Source organism: Camelus dromedarius, chromosome 6, assembly GCF_036321535.1.
Source record: "Camelus dromedarius isolate mCamDro1 chromosome 6, mCamDro1.pat, whole genome shotgun sequence".
In the NCBI taxonomy this organism is placed as follows: Eukaryota; Metazoa; Chordata; class Mammalia; order Artiodactyla; family Camelidae; genus Camelus; species Camelus dromedarius.
In genome coordinates, this window is record NC_087441.1 from 31,294,045 (window position 1) to 31,310,217 (window position 16,173).

At 35.2% G+C, this 16,173-nt stretch overlaps 1 protein-coding gene across 3 annotated transcripts in view; it reads left to right on the forward strand.

Annotated features, from left to right (window-relative positions):
- THEMIS (thymocyte selection associated) overlaps nt 1-13,120 on the forward strand; it is a 164,733-nt gene extending 151,613 nt beyond the window's left edge. Inside the window, exon 5 of one of the 3 annotated variants that reach the window (XM_064486711.1) lies at nt 898-13,120. In XM_064486711.1, the coding sequence (XP_064342781.1) occupies nt 898-914 (17 nt within the window). In that variant the 3' untranslated portion in view covers nt 915-13,120. The remainder of the gene's footprint in view (nt 1-897) is intronic. The other 2 variants (XM_010988623.3, XM_064486710.1) reach the window with 2 other exon arrangements.
- Nucleotides 13,121-16,173: the final 3,053 nt, after the last annotated feature.

Sequence of the window (16,173 nt, forward strand, 5' to 3'; positions counted from 1 at the left end):
GAAAGAAAAGAAGGAAGAAGGGAGGCAGGGAGGAAGTCATAGACTGATGTGCACTCGGGAGGAGAACCTCAGAATGTTCCTTTCCAGGTCCATGGGGACTAACACTTAACAGATCATAGTACTAGTGAGGTGTGGGAAAATGAAAGAGATGACAGTTTTCTGTACTTCTTGACTGTAATAGTACATGCTTTTTTAAACCACCCATGCCCCATGCTCCACAAAGCCATATCTTCCCTGAACACTGACAGAATTCCTATCTGCAATATAACTTGCTTTCCTTGAGAGTGTGACACGATGTGTTAATGTCAAGTCTGTGTATATGTTCATTAGAAACTATAGATTGTACAGCTTATGCTTGAGACCTGTTGCTTTTCTTCAGTATAACATTACAGGTACCCTTTTCTGCTCTGCTGTCTTTAGAACTCCACTAGGTTTGAGCTTCCATCTGTAGGCATTGTGTCCCAGCCAAGGTGATGAGTCTGCAAACATTTTTTAAAAACACAATCAAGCTCCAGTCTCTTACTAGCTGTGTGATTGCTGCGCAAGTCTCTTAACTTCACTGTGGATTCAGTTTTTTACCTTACATTACCTAGATAATAGTTTTTATAAGGATGAATTAAAATGCAAAGAAAAGCACTTTGTAAACTGAGAAACACTTTGCACATTTAAAGTGTTATCTCATAGAAATATCTACCTTGTTTCTGAAGAGTTTACATTAGTTCCTTGTTTTGTTTGGGGCTCTTCTTATTTTGTTCCTAGTTATTTCTCAAAAAAATTTTATATATATATATATGCAGGTAAGTGTCCTATAACTGTGTTTGAAAACAAATAGTTTCTTTCCTGACTATTTCTAATACATATTTCTGATGGAACCCTCTTAATTTCTTTCTCTTACAGAAATCTTCAAAAATTAAAAACATCAAAAATAACAAGATGTGACTAAATGCACTTGGGCAGTGAACATAAACGTTTCAGTGGAAAAGCAAGTCTAGTCTTCTAGCTGGAAACACATATTCCCCAGTGGACCCTAGAAGAAACTTGACTGGCTATTATTGCAAAGGAGAAAACAAACTTAAAAGTTTTAACAGATAAAACTTAAAGAGCAACCTATGATGTGGAATTCACATAGTCTATTTTGTGGTGCCAAAAGCTATATATTCTGTTTTATTGTTACTTAGGACATATTTATTTAACGTGCACACTTTTTGTGGTTCTGATTTCCACTACCAACAATTAAGCAATTGAAAATTAATTTTGTATTTCAGTTTCTGAGTAAAACCAATTGAAAATAGGATAAAATCTCACCAAATATTTTCATTTTTCTCAGCTTTTGTTTTGACATTTTTCTAGTGTTATCATCATTCCCGTTAAAAATAACAAAAAGTAATTGTATCAGAGAGTGATCTAAAATACCCAGGTTTCGTACCTGATTCCCTTGGAGCTGTGGAAATGAGTTTGACTTCACATTTTCAGTTTGTTTGAGAAATACACTGTAAATAAGTGTGTTTGTGGCTTAACAGCCAAAGCCATTGTGAGTTACAGGAATTCTCCATAACTCTCTCCCCTGCCACCTAATAACCAGAGTTCATTACTGCAATATCACCAGCGATCTCATAATATGCCTTATTATTTTACGTACTGTACACTAGATAACCCTTTAGATGAATGTTTATTAGGATTTTAAGAAAGCTATTTCATTTATGTATCACTGTATATTAAGTATACTGGGACAATATTACGTTGCCTCTAACAAAATGAAGAGACAGAGAAGTTATCTCGTTAAAATTATACAGGAATTTAATGGCAAGCTTTGCACTTGGTTCATAGGTCATATTCTATACAAAAGCTGTTAGCTAATCTCCTGTCTCATAATTACTTTGCATTATGTATAGAAATTATTCATTGGTTTCGTACTAAAGAGTTTCTGAAGGCAACAAATTATGAAACAGCTTTTCAACAGAAAAAATTAGTTGTAAATCTTTCATATGATGTTTATATTCTGATTTAGCTTGCTTCCTCTTATCTTTCTTTTCCTCCTTTTTAAGTGGAAATGAATCCTGATTTCCAATACCCTAAGGATTGTTTAGTGATTTGATGTGGTAATATAGTTTGTTGTTTACAATTTCTGAAATGGTTTCATTTTTATTTTATTTTGCTTGTTTGTGCCTGTAAGAGCAAGAACTTTTAAAACATTTTGTCCCCACATTTGATTGTTGAAGTCCACTGAGAATCCTTTCTCAACAACCTTGGCAAATTCATAGAACTCACAGGCCAATTTGTTATTTTTCAAATAATAATGAACAATTAGTATTTTTATTTGGTATATGAAAATAATTAAATCTGTACTTTTATTAAGTGCAGATTTTAGGAAATCAGGAGAATGCATGTCTTAGTTTGGTTGTAAATCATCAAGGGCTTTCTAGTGGAAATCATATATCACATTTCTCACAATGTCAATCCTTTTATGTACTGTGCTTCCAGCTCTCTTGAATTTGAAAGGTGTAGTAAACTTCATGAAAGATTTTGGGAGGTTGAAAATAAGTTTTCTTTTGTGTGTGTGTGTTCTCTGTCATGTTTAATTACGGAATAACTATCTTCCTGTAGCAACTAAGTTGAAATATTCTTTAACTGGGGTTGAAATCAATTCTTTACTATTAAGGAAGAGGCTCCCTGTGTTAAAGAAGCCAAGAGAGAGATATTCACCCCTCACCCTGCTCCCTGTAAGCAGGGACCTACAGTACTGAGCACAGTGACCAAATTTCACAATATGATTGGACTCCATAACAGATGCCAAGATGACCAATTGTTCATGCTGCCCTCTTCCTGACTGAATAAATCTAACATTTCTGGGAAAAGAAATGGAAAGGGAGCGAGAAGTGGAGAAAGGAAAGTGTTCTTTGAGATGTATTTGGCTCTTATAACCAAGACTTTAATATAAAAAATTGTTTGTTTTGAGATCAAAGTCAACATTAATGAGCCTTCTGGCTGTTTATCTAAAGGCTTAAGACGCAAGTTACTTCTAAGGGAAGAGGATATGTAAAATTTGTGGGAAAGAAGAGTGAGAATTAGGATCCAAACATATCCTGATGGACTGGAATACTGAAAACTGAATCTAGGAATGAAAATATTCTTTTGATATTACCATCAAAATATTCCCACAATTTTACCACTTTTTACTGCTTCTACTGCTGCCAGTGTGGCCCAAGTTCAATCATCTCTTCTTGGATTTCTGCTGTAACCCTGGAACCATTCTCCCCATTCTGGCTCTTGCTACCAATCAACCTACTCTTAACACAGTAGCCAGAACGATCTCATTAAAATATATATTATTTCACACCACAGTTACTTCCTACCTCACTCAGATAAAAGCCAAAATTCCTAAAATGATCTGTGAAGCCCTGCATTATCTTTTTTTTTTTTTCTTTTTACCTCTTGTCCTCTCACTCACTGCTCAAGTCGTGCCGGCCTGCTCACCGTTCATCAGACAGGGCGGGACAGTCTTGCCTCCAGGCCCCAGCCTTTGCTTTCTCCCCACCAGGAAATGAATTTTGCTCAGATAGCCACACTGTTCACTCCCTCACTCCCCTCAGGTTTCATTCCAATGCCTGCCCTGACCACACTATCTCAAACTACAACCTCAGCCTCACCTGGTTCTTCCTGTCTCCTTCCCATTTTATTTTATTTTTCTAAGAATTGATTCTATCTGACGTAGATCATCTTGAAATCTTTAAGAGTGGTGTTGATTTCTGTCAATACACTGGGATGCAGTATTGTTATAATCATAATATTGGCCAGGATTGAGTGAAGGTAGTTTTAAGGGATTCAATTCAGCCTTTTCCACGATAAGAGCTCTTCTCCACAGACCAAGAGACATCACTATGGTCCCCAGAGCCACTATGTATGTCTGTTTTGATTATAACTCAGGAAATGAGGAAATGACTGCTAGGAGGGTCAGTGGAACCGTGCACCCACTGTGAGATGGGCTGGGCCTGGAAGACTTTATTATTTGACCTACTCCAAGAAGGGTTGTATGATTTATGAAAAGCAAATCTAAGCACAATGCCCATGACTGTCATAATTGTTTATAATATCTATTCTGTCATTAATGTACTGAAGCAATACTAAAGAATGGCCTTTAGGTGAGACCAAGCTGAGGGGCCTTGCTCCCTGTAGCTTCCCTATGCTGGTGTGACTCACACTCTTAACATTTTCCTATCATTCCTTGATAATAGTGCAGTGATTTGGCACATGAGATGCTACATCTGGGTGTCTGAAGCTTCCGGAATTCTCTTGCTCTGCATAGTGCTTCCTATCTGTTTTTTACCCTTTACTAAAGCTAAGGAAATAGTACTGGGTAAGCCTATTGTGGCCTGTAGTTTTGATTGACAGTCTGAAACTGAAACTTATTCTAATGGTCTTGTCCTAGTAAGAGTACAGAAGAAACGTAAAAATGTTAGAAAATAATAATACTAAAAAAAAACTGGTTAGGCACAACAGAAGAGAAAGTTGTGGGGGTAGTACATCTTAAGTCATCACCCAGAATATAGCAAAAAAAAGACAAGACAATATAAAGTGTAAAAGAGATGTAAAAAGACATTGAGATAAGTTTAAGAAGGCATGATATTTATTTAGAGTTAGAGCAGGAGAAATTGGGAGATTGTGTAGGGCTGAGGCGAGGCAAAATTTAGAGTTGATATCTGAGACTTTCTAGAATTAATCAATGATACTGATTCTCAGATTTAGAAAATACTGAGTATCTCAAGAAGGATAAAAATTTAATTTCCCAATATATCATATAATAGTGAAATTAGAGAAGATAGATACAGAGATAAGGCTGGGACATCAACTGAGCAAACAGTAAACTTTTCCAAGTCCAAAACAGAAGTTGGAAGCTAGGGTGCTGAGGGAAACACTCTCAAGGGCTATGAATCAAAATAACATTTAAATATAGGAATAAAAGACTTTTACAGATAAACAGAAACAGAGAGGATTTATAACCAACTGAATTCTCAGTGCAAGACTACATAAAGGATGTACTCTAAGAAAGAAAATAAATCCAGAAATAAAGATGTGAGAACCAAGAAGGAATAGTGTGTTAAAAGAGAACCTACAGAATGGGAGAAGATATTTGCCATATACACATTCAACAAAAGGACTGTATCCAGAATATATAAATGCTCCTTCAAGTCATTAAGTAAAATGCAGACAACCTAATTTTAAGAAAGACATTTCATAAACAGGGATATCCAAGTGGATAATGAGCATATGTAAATGAGCTCAAAATCACAGCAGTCTTTAGGCAAATGCAAATTAGAGCCACAATAACATATACCATTACAATCCACCAGATGGCTAAAATTAAGAAAAAAAAATAACAAGAACAAGTTTTGAATAAAGTGTGGAGCAATCAGAACTCACACATATTGCTGGTGGGAATTTAAACTGATACATCTACTTTGGAAGAAACTACAGTATCTACCAAAGCGAAACAAATACCTACTCTATTTCCACTCTTAAGTGAAAGTGAAACAAAACTGAGTGCATTCGCCAACCAGTAAGACATGTACAAAGATGTTTGTAGCAGCCTTGATCATAGTAGCTTCAAACTGGAAATAATCCATGCCCATGAGCCATCGAATAGATAACTAAATCATGGAAAACAATACAGCAACACGAGTACAGTGATACATGCAGCAATGCGAGTGTATTTCAAAATGATAATGTTGAATGATAGAATTCAGACACAAAATGGTATATGCTACATGATTCCCTTTATCTTAATTTTAAGAACTGGCAACACTATTTTGTGTTAATAGAAGGAAGTACGTTGTTTGCACGTGGGTTGGTAATGACCAGGAGAGGGTGCAATACAGCTCCCTGGTGTGCTGGCAACGCTCCACATCTTAATCTGCGCTGTGGTTACATGGAGTAACACATAGATATAAAAACATTGAACTTTCCATGCAAGAGTTGTGCACTTCACTGCATGTATGTGATGATAAAGCAAAGGAAAGACAAGCACAAATTTCAGCACAATACTTGCCCCAGGTGTAAAGGTTGAGGAGAAACTGGAACGGGAAACTGAGGGGCTTCAAGTGTATTGCTAGTGTTCTATTTTTTATGCTTGTTGGTGAGTATGTGATTGTGTGTTTTATACAGATATATGTTTATATATATGAAATAATTCATAAAAAATAAAAGAAAAATGACATAAGGAAAATATTGCTATTTGATTTGGCCGATAGAGGAGGTAGATATTCAAAACACACATTATAATCCCCTGTCTGAATATTATCATATGTAACGTTATTATACATATACTTTAGCTCTACTTTCTTGTTGGGATGCACTTTTCCATTCAGATAATCTCATATTTTCTTTTTTAAAAAACTGAGGTATAAATAACATAACATTGTATTAGTTTCAGGTATACAGCATAACAATTTGCTACATGTATTCACTGAGAAATGAAGACCACAATAAGTCGAGTTATCATCTGTCACCATACAAAGTTCAACAATCTTTTTTCTTCTCATGAGCACTTTTGAGGTTTATTCTCTTAGCAACTTCCAAATATACAATACAATGCTACTGACTACAGTCACCAAGCTGTAGATTATATCCCAGTGACTTGTTTATTTTATAACTGGCACTATGTGCCTCTTGATCCTGTTCACCCATTTACCTACCCCCACCCCCAACCATCCTCCCTCTGGCAACCATCAATCTGTTCTCTATGTTTATTAGTTTTCTTTTGTTTGTTCTTTTGTTTTGTTCTCTAGATTCCATGTATAAGTGAAATCACATAGTATTTGTCTTTCTCTGTCTGGCTTATTTCACTTAGAATAATACCCTCAAAGTCCTATCCATATGATCCTTAGTGACAAGACCTCATTCTCTTCCCCCAACCCCAAATGGCTTATTGTATTTCTTTCTTTCTTTCTTCTTCTTTTTTTATTGAAGTACAGTCAAGACCTCATTCTTTATGACTGAATAACTTTCCACTGAATATGTATTGTATACTACATCTTCTTTATCCTATCATCCATCCGTGGACAGTTAGATTGCTTCCATATCTTGGCTATTGTTAATAATGCTGCAATGAACATACAGGTGTATATATCTTTTCTAATTACTGATTTCATTTTCTTCAGATGAATACCCAGAAGTAGAATTGCTGGGTGATATGGTATTTCTATTTTAACTTGTTCAGGAGCATCCGTACTGCTTTCCACAGGGGCCTCACCAATTTACATTCCCATCACCAGTGCCCAACAGTTCCCTTTTCTCTGCAACCTTGCCAACACCGTTATCTCTTGTCTTCTGATAATAACCTTTCTAAACAAGTGTGAAGTGATACCTCATATTTCTTGTTTCCCTGATGATTCATGATGTTGAGCATCTTTTCATATGTCTGTTTGACCATCTACATGTCTTCTTTGGAAAAAATGTCTATTCAGATCCTCTGCCCATTTTTAAATCAGATTGGTCTGTTTTTGCTATTGAGTTGCATGAGTTCTTCCTATATTTTGGATATTAACCCCCTATTGGATATATGATTTGCAAATATCTTCTCCCATTCAGTAGGCTGCCTTTATACTTTGTTGATATTTTCCTACACTGTGAAGAAGATTTTTAGTTTAACATAGTCCTACTTTATTTTTGCTTTTGTTGCCCTTGTCTTTGGAGTCGGACTCAAAGAAACATTGCCAAGACAAAAGTCAATGAGGTTACTGCCTATGTTTTCTTCTCGGAATTTTATGATTTCCGGTTTTACATCAAGTACTTAATCTATTTTGAGTGAGTTTTTGTGCGTGGTGTAAGACAGTAGTCTAATTTTATTCTTTTGTATGTGGCTGTTTAGTTTTCCCAGCACCATTTGTTGAAAAGATTGTCCTTTCTGCATTGTATATTCTTGCCTCCTTTGTTGTAAATTAATCAACCATATATGAGTGGGCTTTTTTGGGGGCTCTCTGTTCTGTTCCACTGATCTATGTGTCTGTTTTTATGTCACTACCATACTGGTTTGTTTACTATCTTTGTAGTATAATTTGAAATCATGGCACGTGATGTCTTTAGCTTTCTTCTTTTTCAAGATTGCTTTGGCTATTTGGGATCTTTCGTGGTTCCCTACAAATTTTAGGATTGTTATATTTCTGTGAAAATTGCTATTCCAATTTTGGTAGGGATTATATTGAATCTGTAGATTGCTTCTGGTAATATGGACATTTTAACAATATTAATACTTACAATTCATAAGCAGGTAGTACCTTTCCATTTATTTGTGTATTCTTTGATTTCTTTCATGAACATCGTGCAGTTTTCAGTGTACAGATCTTTCATCTCCTTGGTTAAGTTTACTCCTAGGTATTGTATTCTTTTTGTTGTAATTGTAAATGGGATTGTTTTCCTATGTCTCTTTAATATTTTCTCATATTTATCCCACATACTAACAAAGTACAAGAAATACATTTTCTCCAGCATGTTCCTTAAAGTGCCTCCAAATCCTTTTGTTAACAATAAATGCTTTCTACATTGCATGTCAAATTCTTATCTTTTGCAATACTCAGAAGTAAAAGCTAAACATTTTAATCAGTGTTATCAAAGTACTTAATGCATGTAGTACTTACACTCTTTTAGACATAGCCCTGACATATAGTTATTTTTAATTATTATTTTTTTCTTTTGTGCATTCTGAAGAAATCTCAAGCTTACTTCCAATGCATGCAAAGATACATGAAGAGTTCTTAATTCTAAGTTAGAGATTAGTAGTGAAATAGTAGTAAAAATGTTTATAAGTGCTCATATCCTCAATAAGACTAACAGTATGCTATTGGAGAAGGGCTATATCATTTCTCTCCTCTCATTACATGAAAATAATTGTCTGATAATAACCTCATCTGGATTACTGTTTTATATATTAAAAGTGTTAAATGATAAAAGGTATCCACATATAGTTCTCATTTAGATACTAAAAGTCTGACAAATTCACCTTAGAATTTGTTACAAATAGGTTTCCCTTATGAGAGTAGGAATTAGACCATGCTTTTTGTTTCATGTTACTTCTGGTAACTTTTGTCCTTGTGGTATATGTTTGAGTTCATGATTTCATTTTGGTTTGTGTGTAGAATGATGTGATCAATATACTGCTACTTCCCATTCTCACAACAAAGTTGTGGAGAGGAGAAATTTTGGACATGGATTTGCAAAATTCTGGACAAGTTGGTTTGGCAGGTCAAATCTAAATCCAGGGCTGATATCTCAAGCTATGGAAATTAGAAATAAAGGTAGATTTTAAATAAATGTGTAAATCAGGGATTGTTAGAGTGGGAAATAAATAAAACTGCTAACAGGATTTTAAAAATTCCCTGTAGATACTAATCCTGGGGCTTTTTGAATAGAAAATTTGTAGGGAATCTGGAGAATTCTCCAAATCATAAGATTTCCTACATTTAAAAATAATCATCTATTTATGTGTTTTAAAGTAATAATGAGTGCCCATAATAATAAACAGTGAATCATTTTGTGTGGCAGAACTTTAGTTTCAGAGGTTTTCAGTTAAAAAATAAAATATGATCAAAAAAATCTTTTTTTTTCCTTAACAGCTAGTATATTGGGATAACAGGTGAAAATGTTGTTTACCTGAAGTAGGTATTTGATATTAGAAAACATTTAAAGAAGGGAATGTTAACAAAATAAATGTCAAGTAAAAATCATTAAAAATTAAATGTTAAATAACAATGATTATTTAAGAATTATTTTTGTTAAAATGAAGTTTTGTAACATTTGAAGCAGTAATTGTCCTAATCCATAACCTTGGTCTTTGTTCTGAGACAAATATTCCAGACTTAGAACATGTTGCTTTGATGTTGGCTGAATTGTTAAGATTGGGTATTAGTGTACATGTGGTTTCCCACAGACTCATTTCCATTTAACAATGACAATATTTTGTCTGCTTGATTTTAGTTTTGCCATTGAGGTTGGTATCACTTAGGCTGTATTCAATTTTAGATCAGTTTCTGATTTTAAGTCAGAGTATTTAACAACAGCATTCCTGTTTTCTCTTTGCATTTGTTCTGTTACAATAGTTACAAAGAGCTACAGCTTAGAGCAAATCCGTCATCACTGGAGATGCCAGGCAAGGTTACTAGGAATCTGTGACATTCCAACCTCTGAGCCAGTTAACAGTACTTCACAGAGTTACGGATCAAAGTCACCAGACTCAGAGTTCTTTTGCTTCTGACACTTGATATTTTGGGAAACACTATGCATCAATATGTGTAAAAAATCCATGTAAACTTGTTAATTTTGATTTTATTTGCAAGAATACCTCACCATTAACAGCAGCCAGAGCCACAAACACCCAGTTGCAACATGGCAACAGCAATAAGAAAAAAAAGAATGATTAGATTAGATGATGCTTTTCTCTCACATGCTCCTGTAACTGAGCAGGACCCTGTGGGGCCTTCCCAGGACAGACCCCTCCCCCATATCCTCTGCTGTAGCTCCTCTCTGAAGTACCCAGATAATAGTATCTCATGTATATTTCTTGATGTATTGGACATATATTTGTATCCATAAAACCATCACCTCAATTGACATAATGAACAACATGACGGTCATCTTACTTCTCTTTGTCCCTCCTCCCTGCCCTTCATGTGACTACTTTCCATCTTCTTTCTATCACTGTAAATTTAGTTTGCATTTTCTAGACTTTTTAATAAGTGGAATCATGGAGTATATAGTTTTGTCTGTCTTCTTGTACTTAATGTAATTATTTTGAGTGTCATACATGCTATATTGCATATGAACACTGTTTATCCTCCATTTGGCTGAGTAGTGTTCCTTTGTATGGATAGACCCCAAGTTGTTTATCCATTCATCTGCTGAGGGACATTTAGATTGTTTCCACATTTTGGCTATTACACATAAAGCTACTATGAACAATTCTGTACTGATTCTTCTGTGGAGAGATGCTTCAGTATTCCTTAGGTAAATATCTAGGAGTGAGATATTGTGGTCATATAGTAGGTATATGTTTGACTTTTTAAGAAACTACCAAAATGTTTCCCGTAGTTGTCCTATTTTTCATTTTAATCAGCAGTGTATGAGTTTTCCAGTTGTTCCACATCCTTGGTGTGGTACGTCCAATGTGAGTATTTATGTTTGTGTGTGTGCCTGTACAGGGAGTTCTTGCCTTGCACAGTTCCAACATGCATATTTTCAGTTTCTGTGCTTTAGTTAAAAAGCACCAAATAACACCCATCCCCCAGCAATACAGTTCAAATTTCAGTTTCACAGTAAATTAAGTAGGTGTACAGGGTGCAAAACATAGCCTCCAGCTCTTCTGTCCACAAATCCCTGTGTAAATAACACATGTACATATTGATCAGTGACTAATCACATCACTCATTTTAAAGTGTATTGGTGATTGGTTACTCACTGTACATCTGTTACTCAGTTCACATAAGAACAACAGAAGATGTAGTTGCGTCTCCCAGTGAGAGGCTCACCTGACATTTTACAGCATTGGATAATCGAAAGGGGGTATAAAGAGACCAACCAAAGTGAAAGTGTAGCAAAGAAATGAAATATGATAACCCTGGCAGTGAAATTTGAATCAGACATCAATGGTGCAGTGGAAGAACAGCTGACTGAGCATGTTGACTCTGTGGCCATTCGAGAGACTGGAAGTGTGCAGACAGAGAAACTTGGTAAAGGCATAAATGAGGAAAGTGGGTGTGATAAAAAGGACGCAGAGGTCTCAGAGGAGGTGGCAACAGCGCCAATTTTCATCTTACAGGAACCCTGTTGACAATGTTGAAAGGATACAATGTTGGATGCTGATCCAAATTTAGAAGAGAGTGTGACAACTCACCAAGGTACGCTTGCTCAGTATTGTAAGATACACCATGAGAAGAAGACAGGGACTGTTCATGCTATTTTTCATGTGTGTTACAAAGAAATATGACCTTTTAATTCTCAATGTTGCCATCGTTTCAAATTACAGTGTACTGGGTGAATCTTAGTTTTACTATTCTTTTTTATTTGCTTGCACATTTATAAATTACAGAAAGCTCTTTTAATGTTCAGATAAAATTCTTGAAGCCCATGGGACAATTTTACTAGTTCCCATTGACTATCAGGTCACTGCACAATTTCAGCTCGCACAGTCCATTTTTATGGTCCTTTGCTATCATGTAAAGCAAGGAGTGAGGACAGTTTGACTTTTTGGCAATAAATATATTATAGTTTTAAAAATAACTAAGAGAAAATGTTACAACTGTATTAAATAGTTAGTGTTACCAAAATAGGACATGAATACTTAGTGACTGGAAATGGTGTCAGGGATAGAGAGTATTTAGGTTCGAGCAGTTAATGTGCAAGAGTCAGCAGCTTCTCTTCACACCGGACTCTCCTGCATCCTAGTGATGATGCATATTTCCCAATATCCTAAGGCCATGGGGAGTCATTACCCTTGATGTGTTATTACTCTCTAAACATGTCTCAAATCCATCTACTTCTCTGTACCTCTTTCTTGCCTTTACACAGACTCCTTTGTCTAACTGGCATGATCTTTCCACCCACCTCAATCAAGCTAGTGAACTGCAGAGTCCAGACATCTCTGTGAATTCTGCAAGATTGATTCGAGCAGACGCCATCTCTGCCACCTCTCCTCTATGCCTCTAGTACATAGAGTGCAATAGCAACGCATCTTCAGTGCTGTGAATGCCTATTGCAAATATATTCACTGAGTTCCTTGGTCTTTATATTTGCAATGATACACTGTAGGTATGTAATACATGGTTTTTAAATGAAGGAATCTCTAATGCTGTATAAATTTAATTTACTTTGCCGCTTTTAACATAGATTTTTATTTTAAGCTGTTTCTAGTCTCATACGTGCCTAACATAATAGTTGAATAAAAGTGTGAAATGAAAGACTTTGTTCACTCATGAATGAATAAAAGTAAGACTTGACCAGTGGTGTATCTTTCAAGACAGCATGTGATCCTGGAGCCGTTTTTCTCCCCCAAGGTTTGCAAAACAGTGAGAAAAAAAATCAATACTGTATGTAAAACTTTTTGCCTAAGGCATAAATTCAGTGTATGCACATGATGACTTGATAAGCACTGAGAGCATTGATTTTGGAGTCAGACTGACCTGAATTCAAACCTAGCTTTGTAAAAAAAAAAAAAAGAAAAAAAAATCTAGCTTTGTCACTTACTAGTCACCTGGTCACAGAGGTGGGACTCCATTTCTTTATTTATAAAATAGAGTGGAGGCAGGGAGCAAATGACATCTGTTTCCAGGATTGTCATGGAGATGAAGTGTGATGACAGATACACGTGAAGCACCACCCAGTGTCCAGCACTTGAAATGTGCACAAATACATATGAATCTCTTTCCTCCGTTTCTTCTCTCTGTTTTTAGATTGTAATCCTGTTTATGTTATTGGTATTAGTACTATATATTAGATTATCAACATTTAAAATACTCTTTTAGAGCATTTGAATTATGTTACTAGGAATCATCTATTTTCTGACAGTTTTCAATCTGTATTTAACTCTTGATTATTTATTTGTAGACTGGTCATGAGAAAAAAGAAAAAAAAAAAAACCCCAGGCAAACTTTCTTTTGTCCCAAGTAATTATTAGCTATTATTTCTTTACATGCATGAGAGCTGTCACTGCCAGGTGGCATGTGTTTAAGGATTAAAACCTGTTGTTCTTATGGCCTGATTTCAAACAGTTGAGTAAAATAAATAATGGTTCCAAATCCACACCAATTCTATCGGTTAAAATAATAGAGAGCTATCTATAAAAGGGGTTTTTAAACATTAATTTAATTTTTAGGGTTAAAGTTGGTAAAATTAAGTCCTGTCTCCTGTGTCTAGCAAGGTCACATCCCTTCTTACGACAAATAAAGCAGCTGAACACTGCTTAATGCTCAATGTATTAAATTCTATTGCTCATAAGCCAAACAGTTGTGAATAACAGTATGTGTTTTTTATTGTTATATTATAAATACATTAACACTGATGCTTAGATTTCAGTTTATATTGTTTACTGCATTTACTTTATTTTCTCTTTACCTCATTCAAAATACCTTTCGGCATGTGACTGACTTCTAAGCAGCAATGGAATGAAGAGAGGGGTTGATCATAGGAATGACCACTAGATGTTGCTAGTGATCTAGTTTATAAATCTAAGCAGGCATTTTTCTCAAAAGTTTGCTTCTCCCTTTTCTTCACTAATGCTTTTTAAACATCATATGTAATTCAATGATATAACTGTCAGTAAAATTGGAACTTATAAAAAGCAAACATTTGTAACATTCAAGTTTTTAAAAAAATACTTCTAACTCTCCAGTCTCTTTTCTTTACATCCTAAAAGATAAGAGATAGTTTATAATTTCCAAATCTAGAATTTAGTTATAATATCTAAAAAGTTATTCTCAATATAATTTAAAATGCATAAATAACCTGCTTCCTCGCATGTCCATATTAATTTAGATATTTTTACTGTAAGGACTACAAATGATTGAATTACAGTATGACTTGTTTCAACCGGGCACATTTATTCTGGAGCTAGGCTAAAAGAGTAAGTGTCATATTTTCAATTATAGATTGCTTCTTCTTTTGCTGTATAACCTAGGAGTTGGGGAAGGGCTGGAGCAGAACACTAGGATTTGGGGAAAGATTTTTTGGCTATGCTTGAAATCTACAGAACTGGATAGGCAAAATTCCGGTAAGGCAGTTTTAATTATTGCTTCCATTAGTCAGGCAGGTTTTTGTGTTTAATGTTTTGTTTTTTGGTTTTTGTTTTTTCTGTTCATGAACAATAAAGAAAGCAAAAGTAATGAGACCCAGGAACAGAGAGGCTTCATACTGTCTCCAGGTCAAAGGACATGTAACAAAGGATCTGTTTCCTGAAGACCACATGGAGAGCGCAGGCCAACTGTGTAAGAGACAAAGATGTCCAGTAATTGTTGTTGCAAAAACGCTGGACGAAATTTTTAGAAGTCACACTTCTTTTTTTGGATCATGTCTTGTAAAGACTTTTATCTGTGATTGAACTTGTAATTATTTACCTATCCATGCCATGCAGTGTAAAATGTATCAAAAAATCTGTAGAACCCATAGAATTAAGTGCTTTGTGGAGAAAATTTAAATCAGGCAACTGTGTTCAATAAGTTAGCAAAGTCACTATGAAGGGGTCTTAATCTCCAGTAATAGGTGTCCACTGTGATAGATCCTTTAGAAGATTTTGCAGCAAGATTGTAGGATTGAGAGATGCAATCCACAAAGGATTCCCAGCTTTTTGCAGATTCTGCTTCATAATATTCAAATCTTAAAAAAAAAAAAAGACTAGGAATAAATGCAAACTGAGTTTTTTCTGAGTCTCACCTTCCCTAATTTTCAAGGGAGATGATTAGATATTATCTCATAATGAACCAAGTGCAGGCAAACTTCCTATCAAGCAAGAATGGAAGGAACACACCATTTCTAACACACATCAATCTCAGTCGGATAGTTGATGGTGTGCTTTAGATTATGTCTCTTATCAACACCCAGTTTTGACAGCACATGTACTTCCAGTGCTGTCGTTAACAAGCAGTTTTGTCTTGTGCTTATACATGCATGTTAGGGAGTGATCTTCTAGTTAACCCTGTTTGGCTCCTGTGCATTGTCTCATTTGTCGTATCACACTGTTAGTTGTTTTCAGTCAGTGCTCTGATAATATATGGTTCTGTGATCCACTGTTCAGGTATGAAGATATTTACTTTCCATTACATTTTCAAGAGTTATGGGGAGAAATTGGGGATAAATGAACTTTTAGAAAATGTCCTTGTAATTTTTTTCTTTGGGCAGGAGGGTATATGCCTGCTTTTTCACACATTATTTTCTGGCTATTTTAGTTTTTAAATACAATATAATATTTTCTGGGTTTTGCCTCCTCAACAAATACTACATTTAGTGATATTTCTGGAGGAAAAAGGTAAGACTGAAAGTGTGTTTTTACATCAAGTAGAATAAAAGTAATAAGAATCTCACATTATTCATCATTTAAAATGTTGCCAGCAACTTCCAGGAAAAAGCTATATGGCCATCCATCAGTTCTTTAGTAGGACATCAAAGTAACTAGAAGATGCCTATGAATGCTAAGGGGGA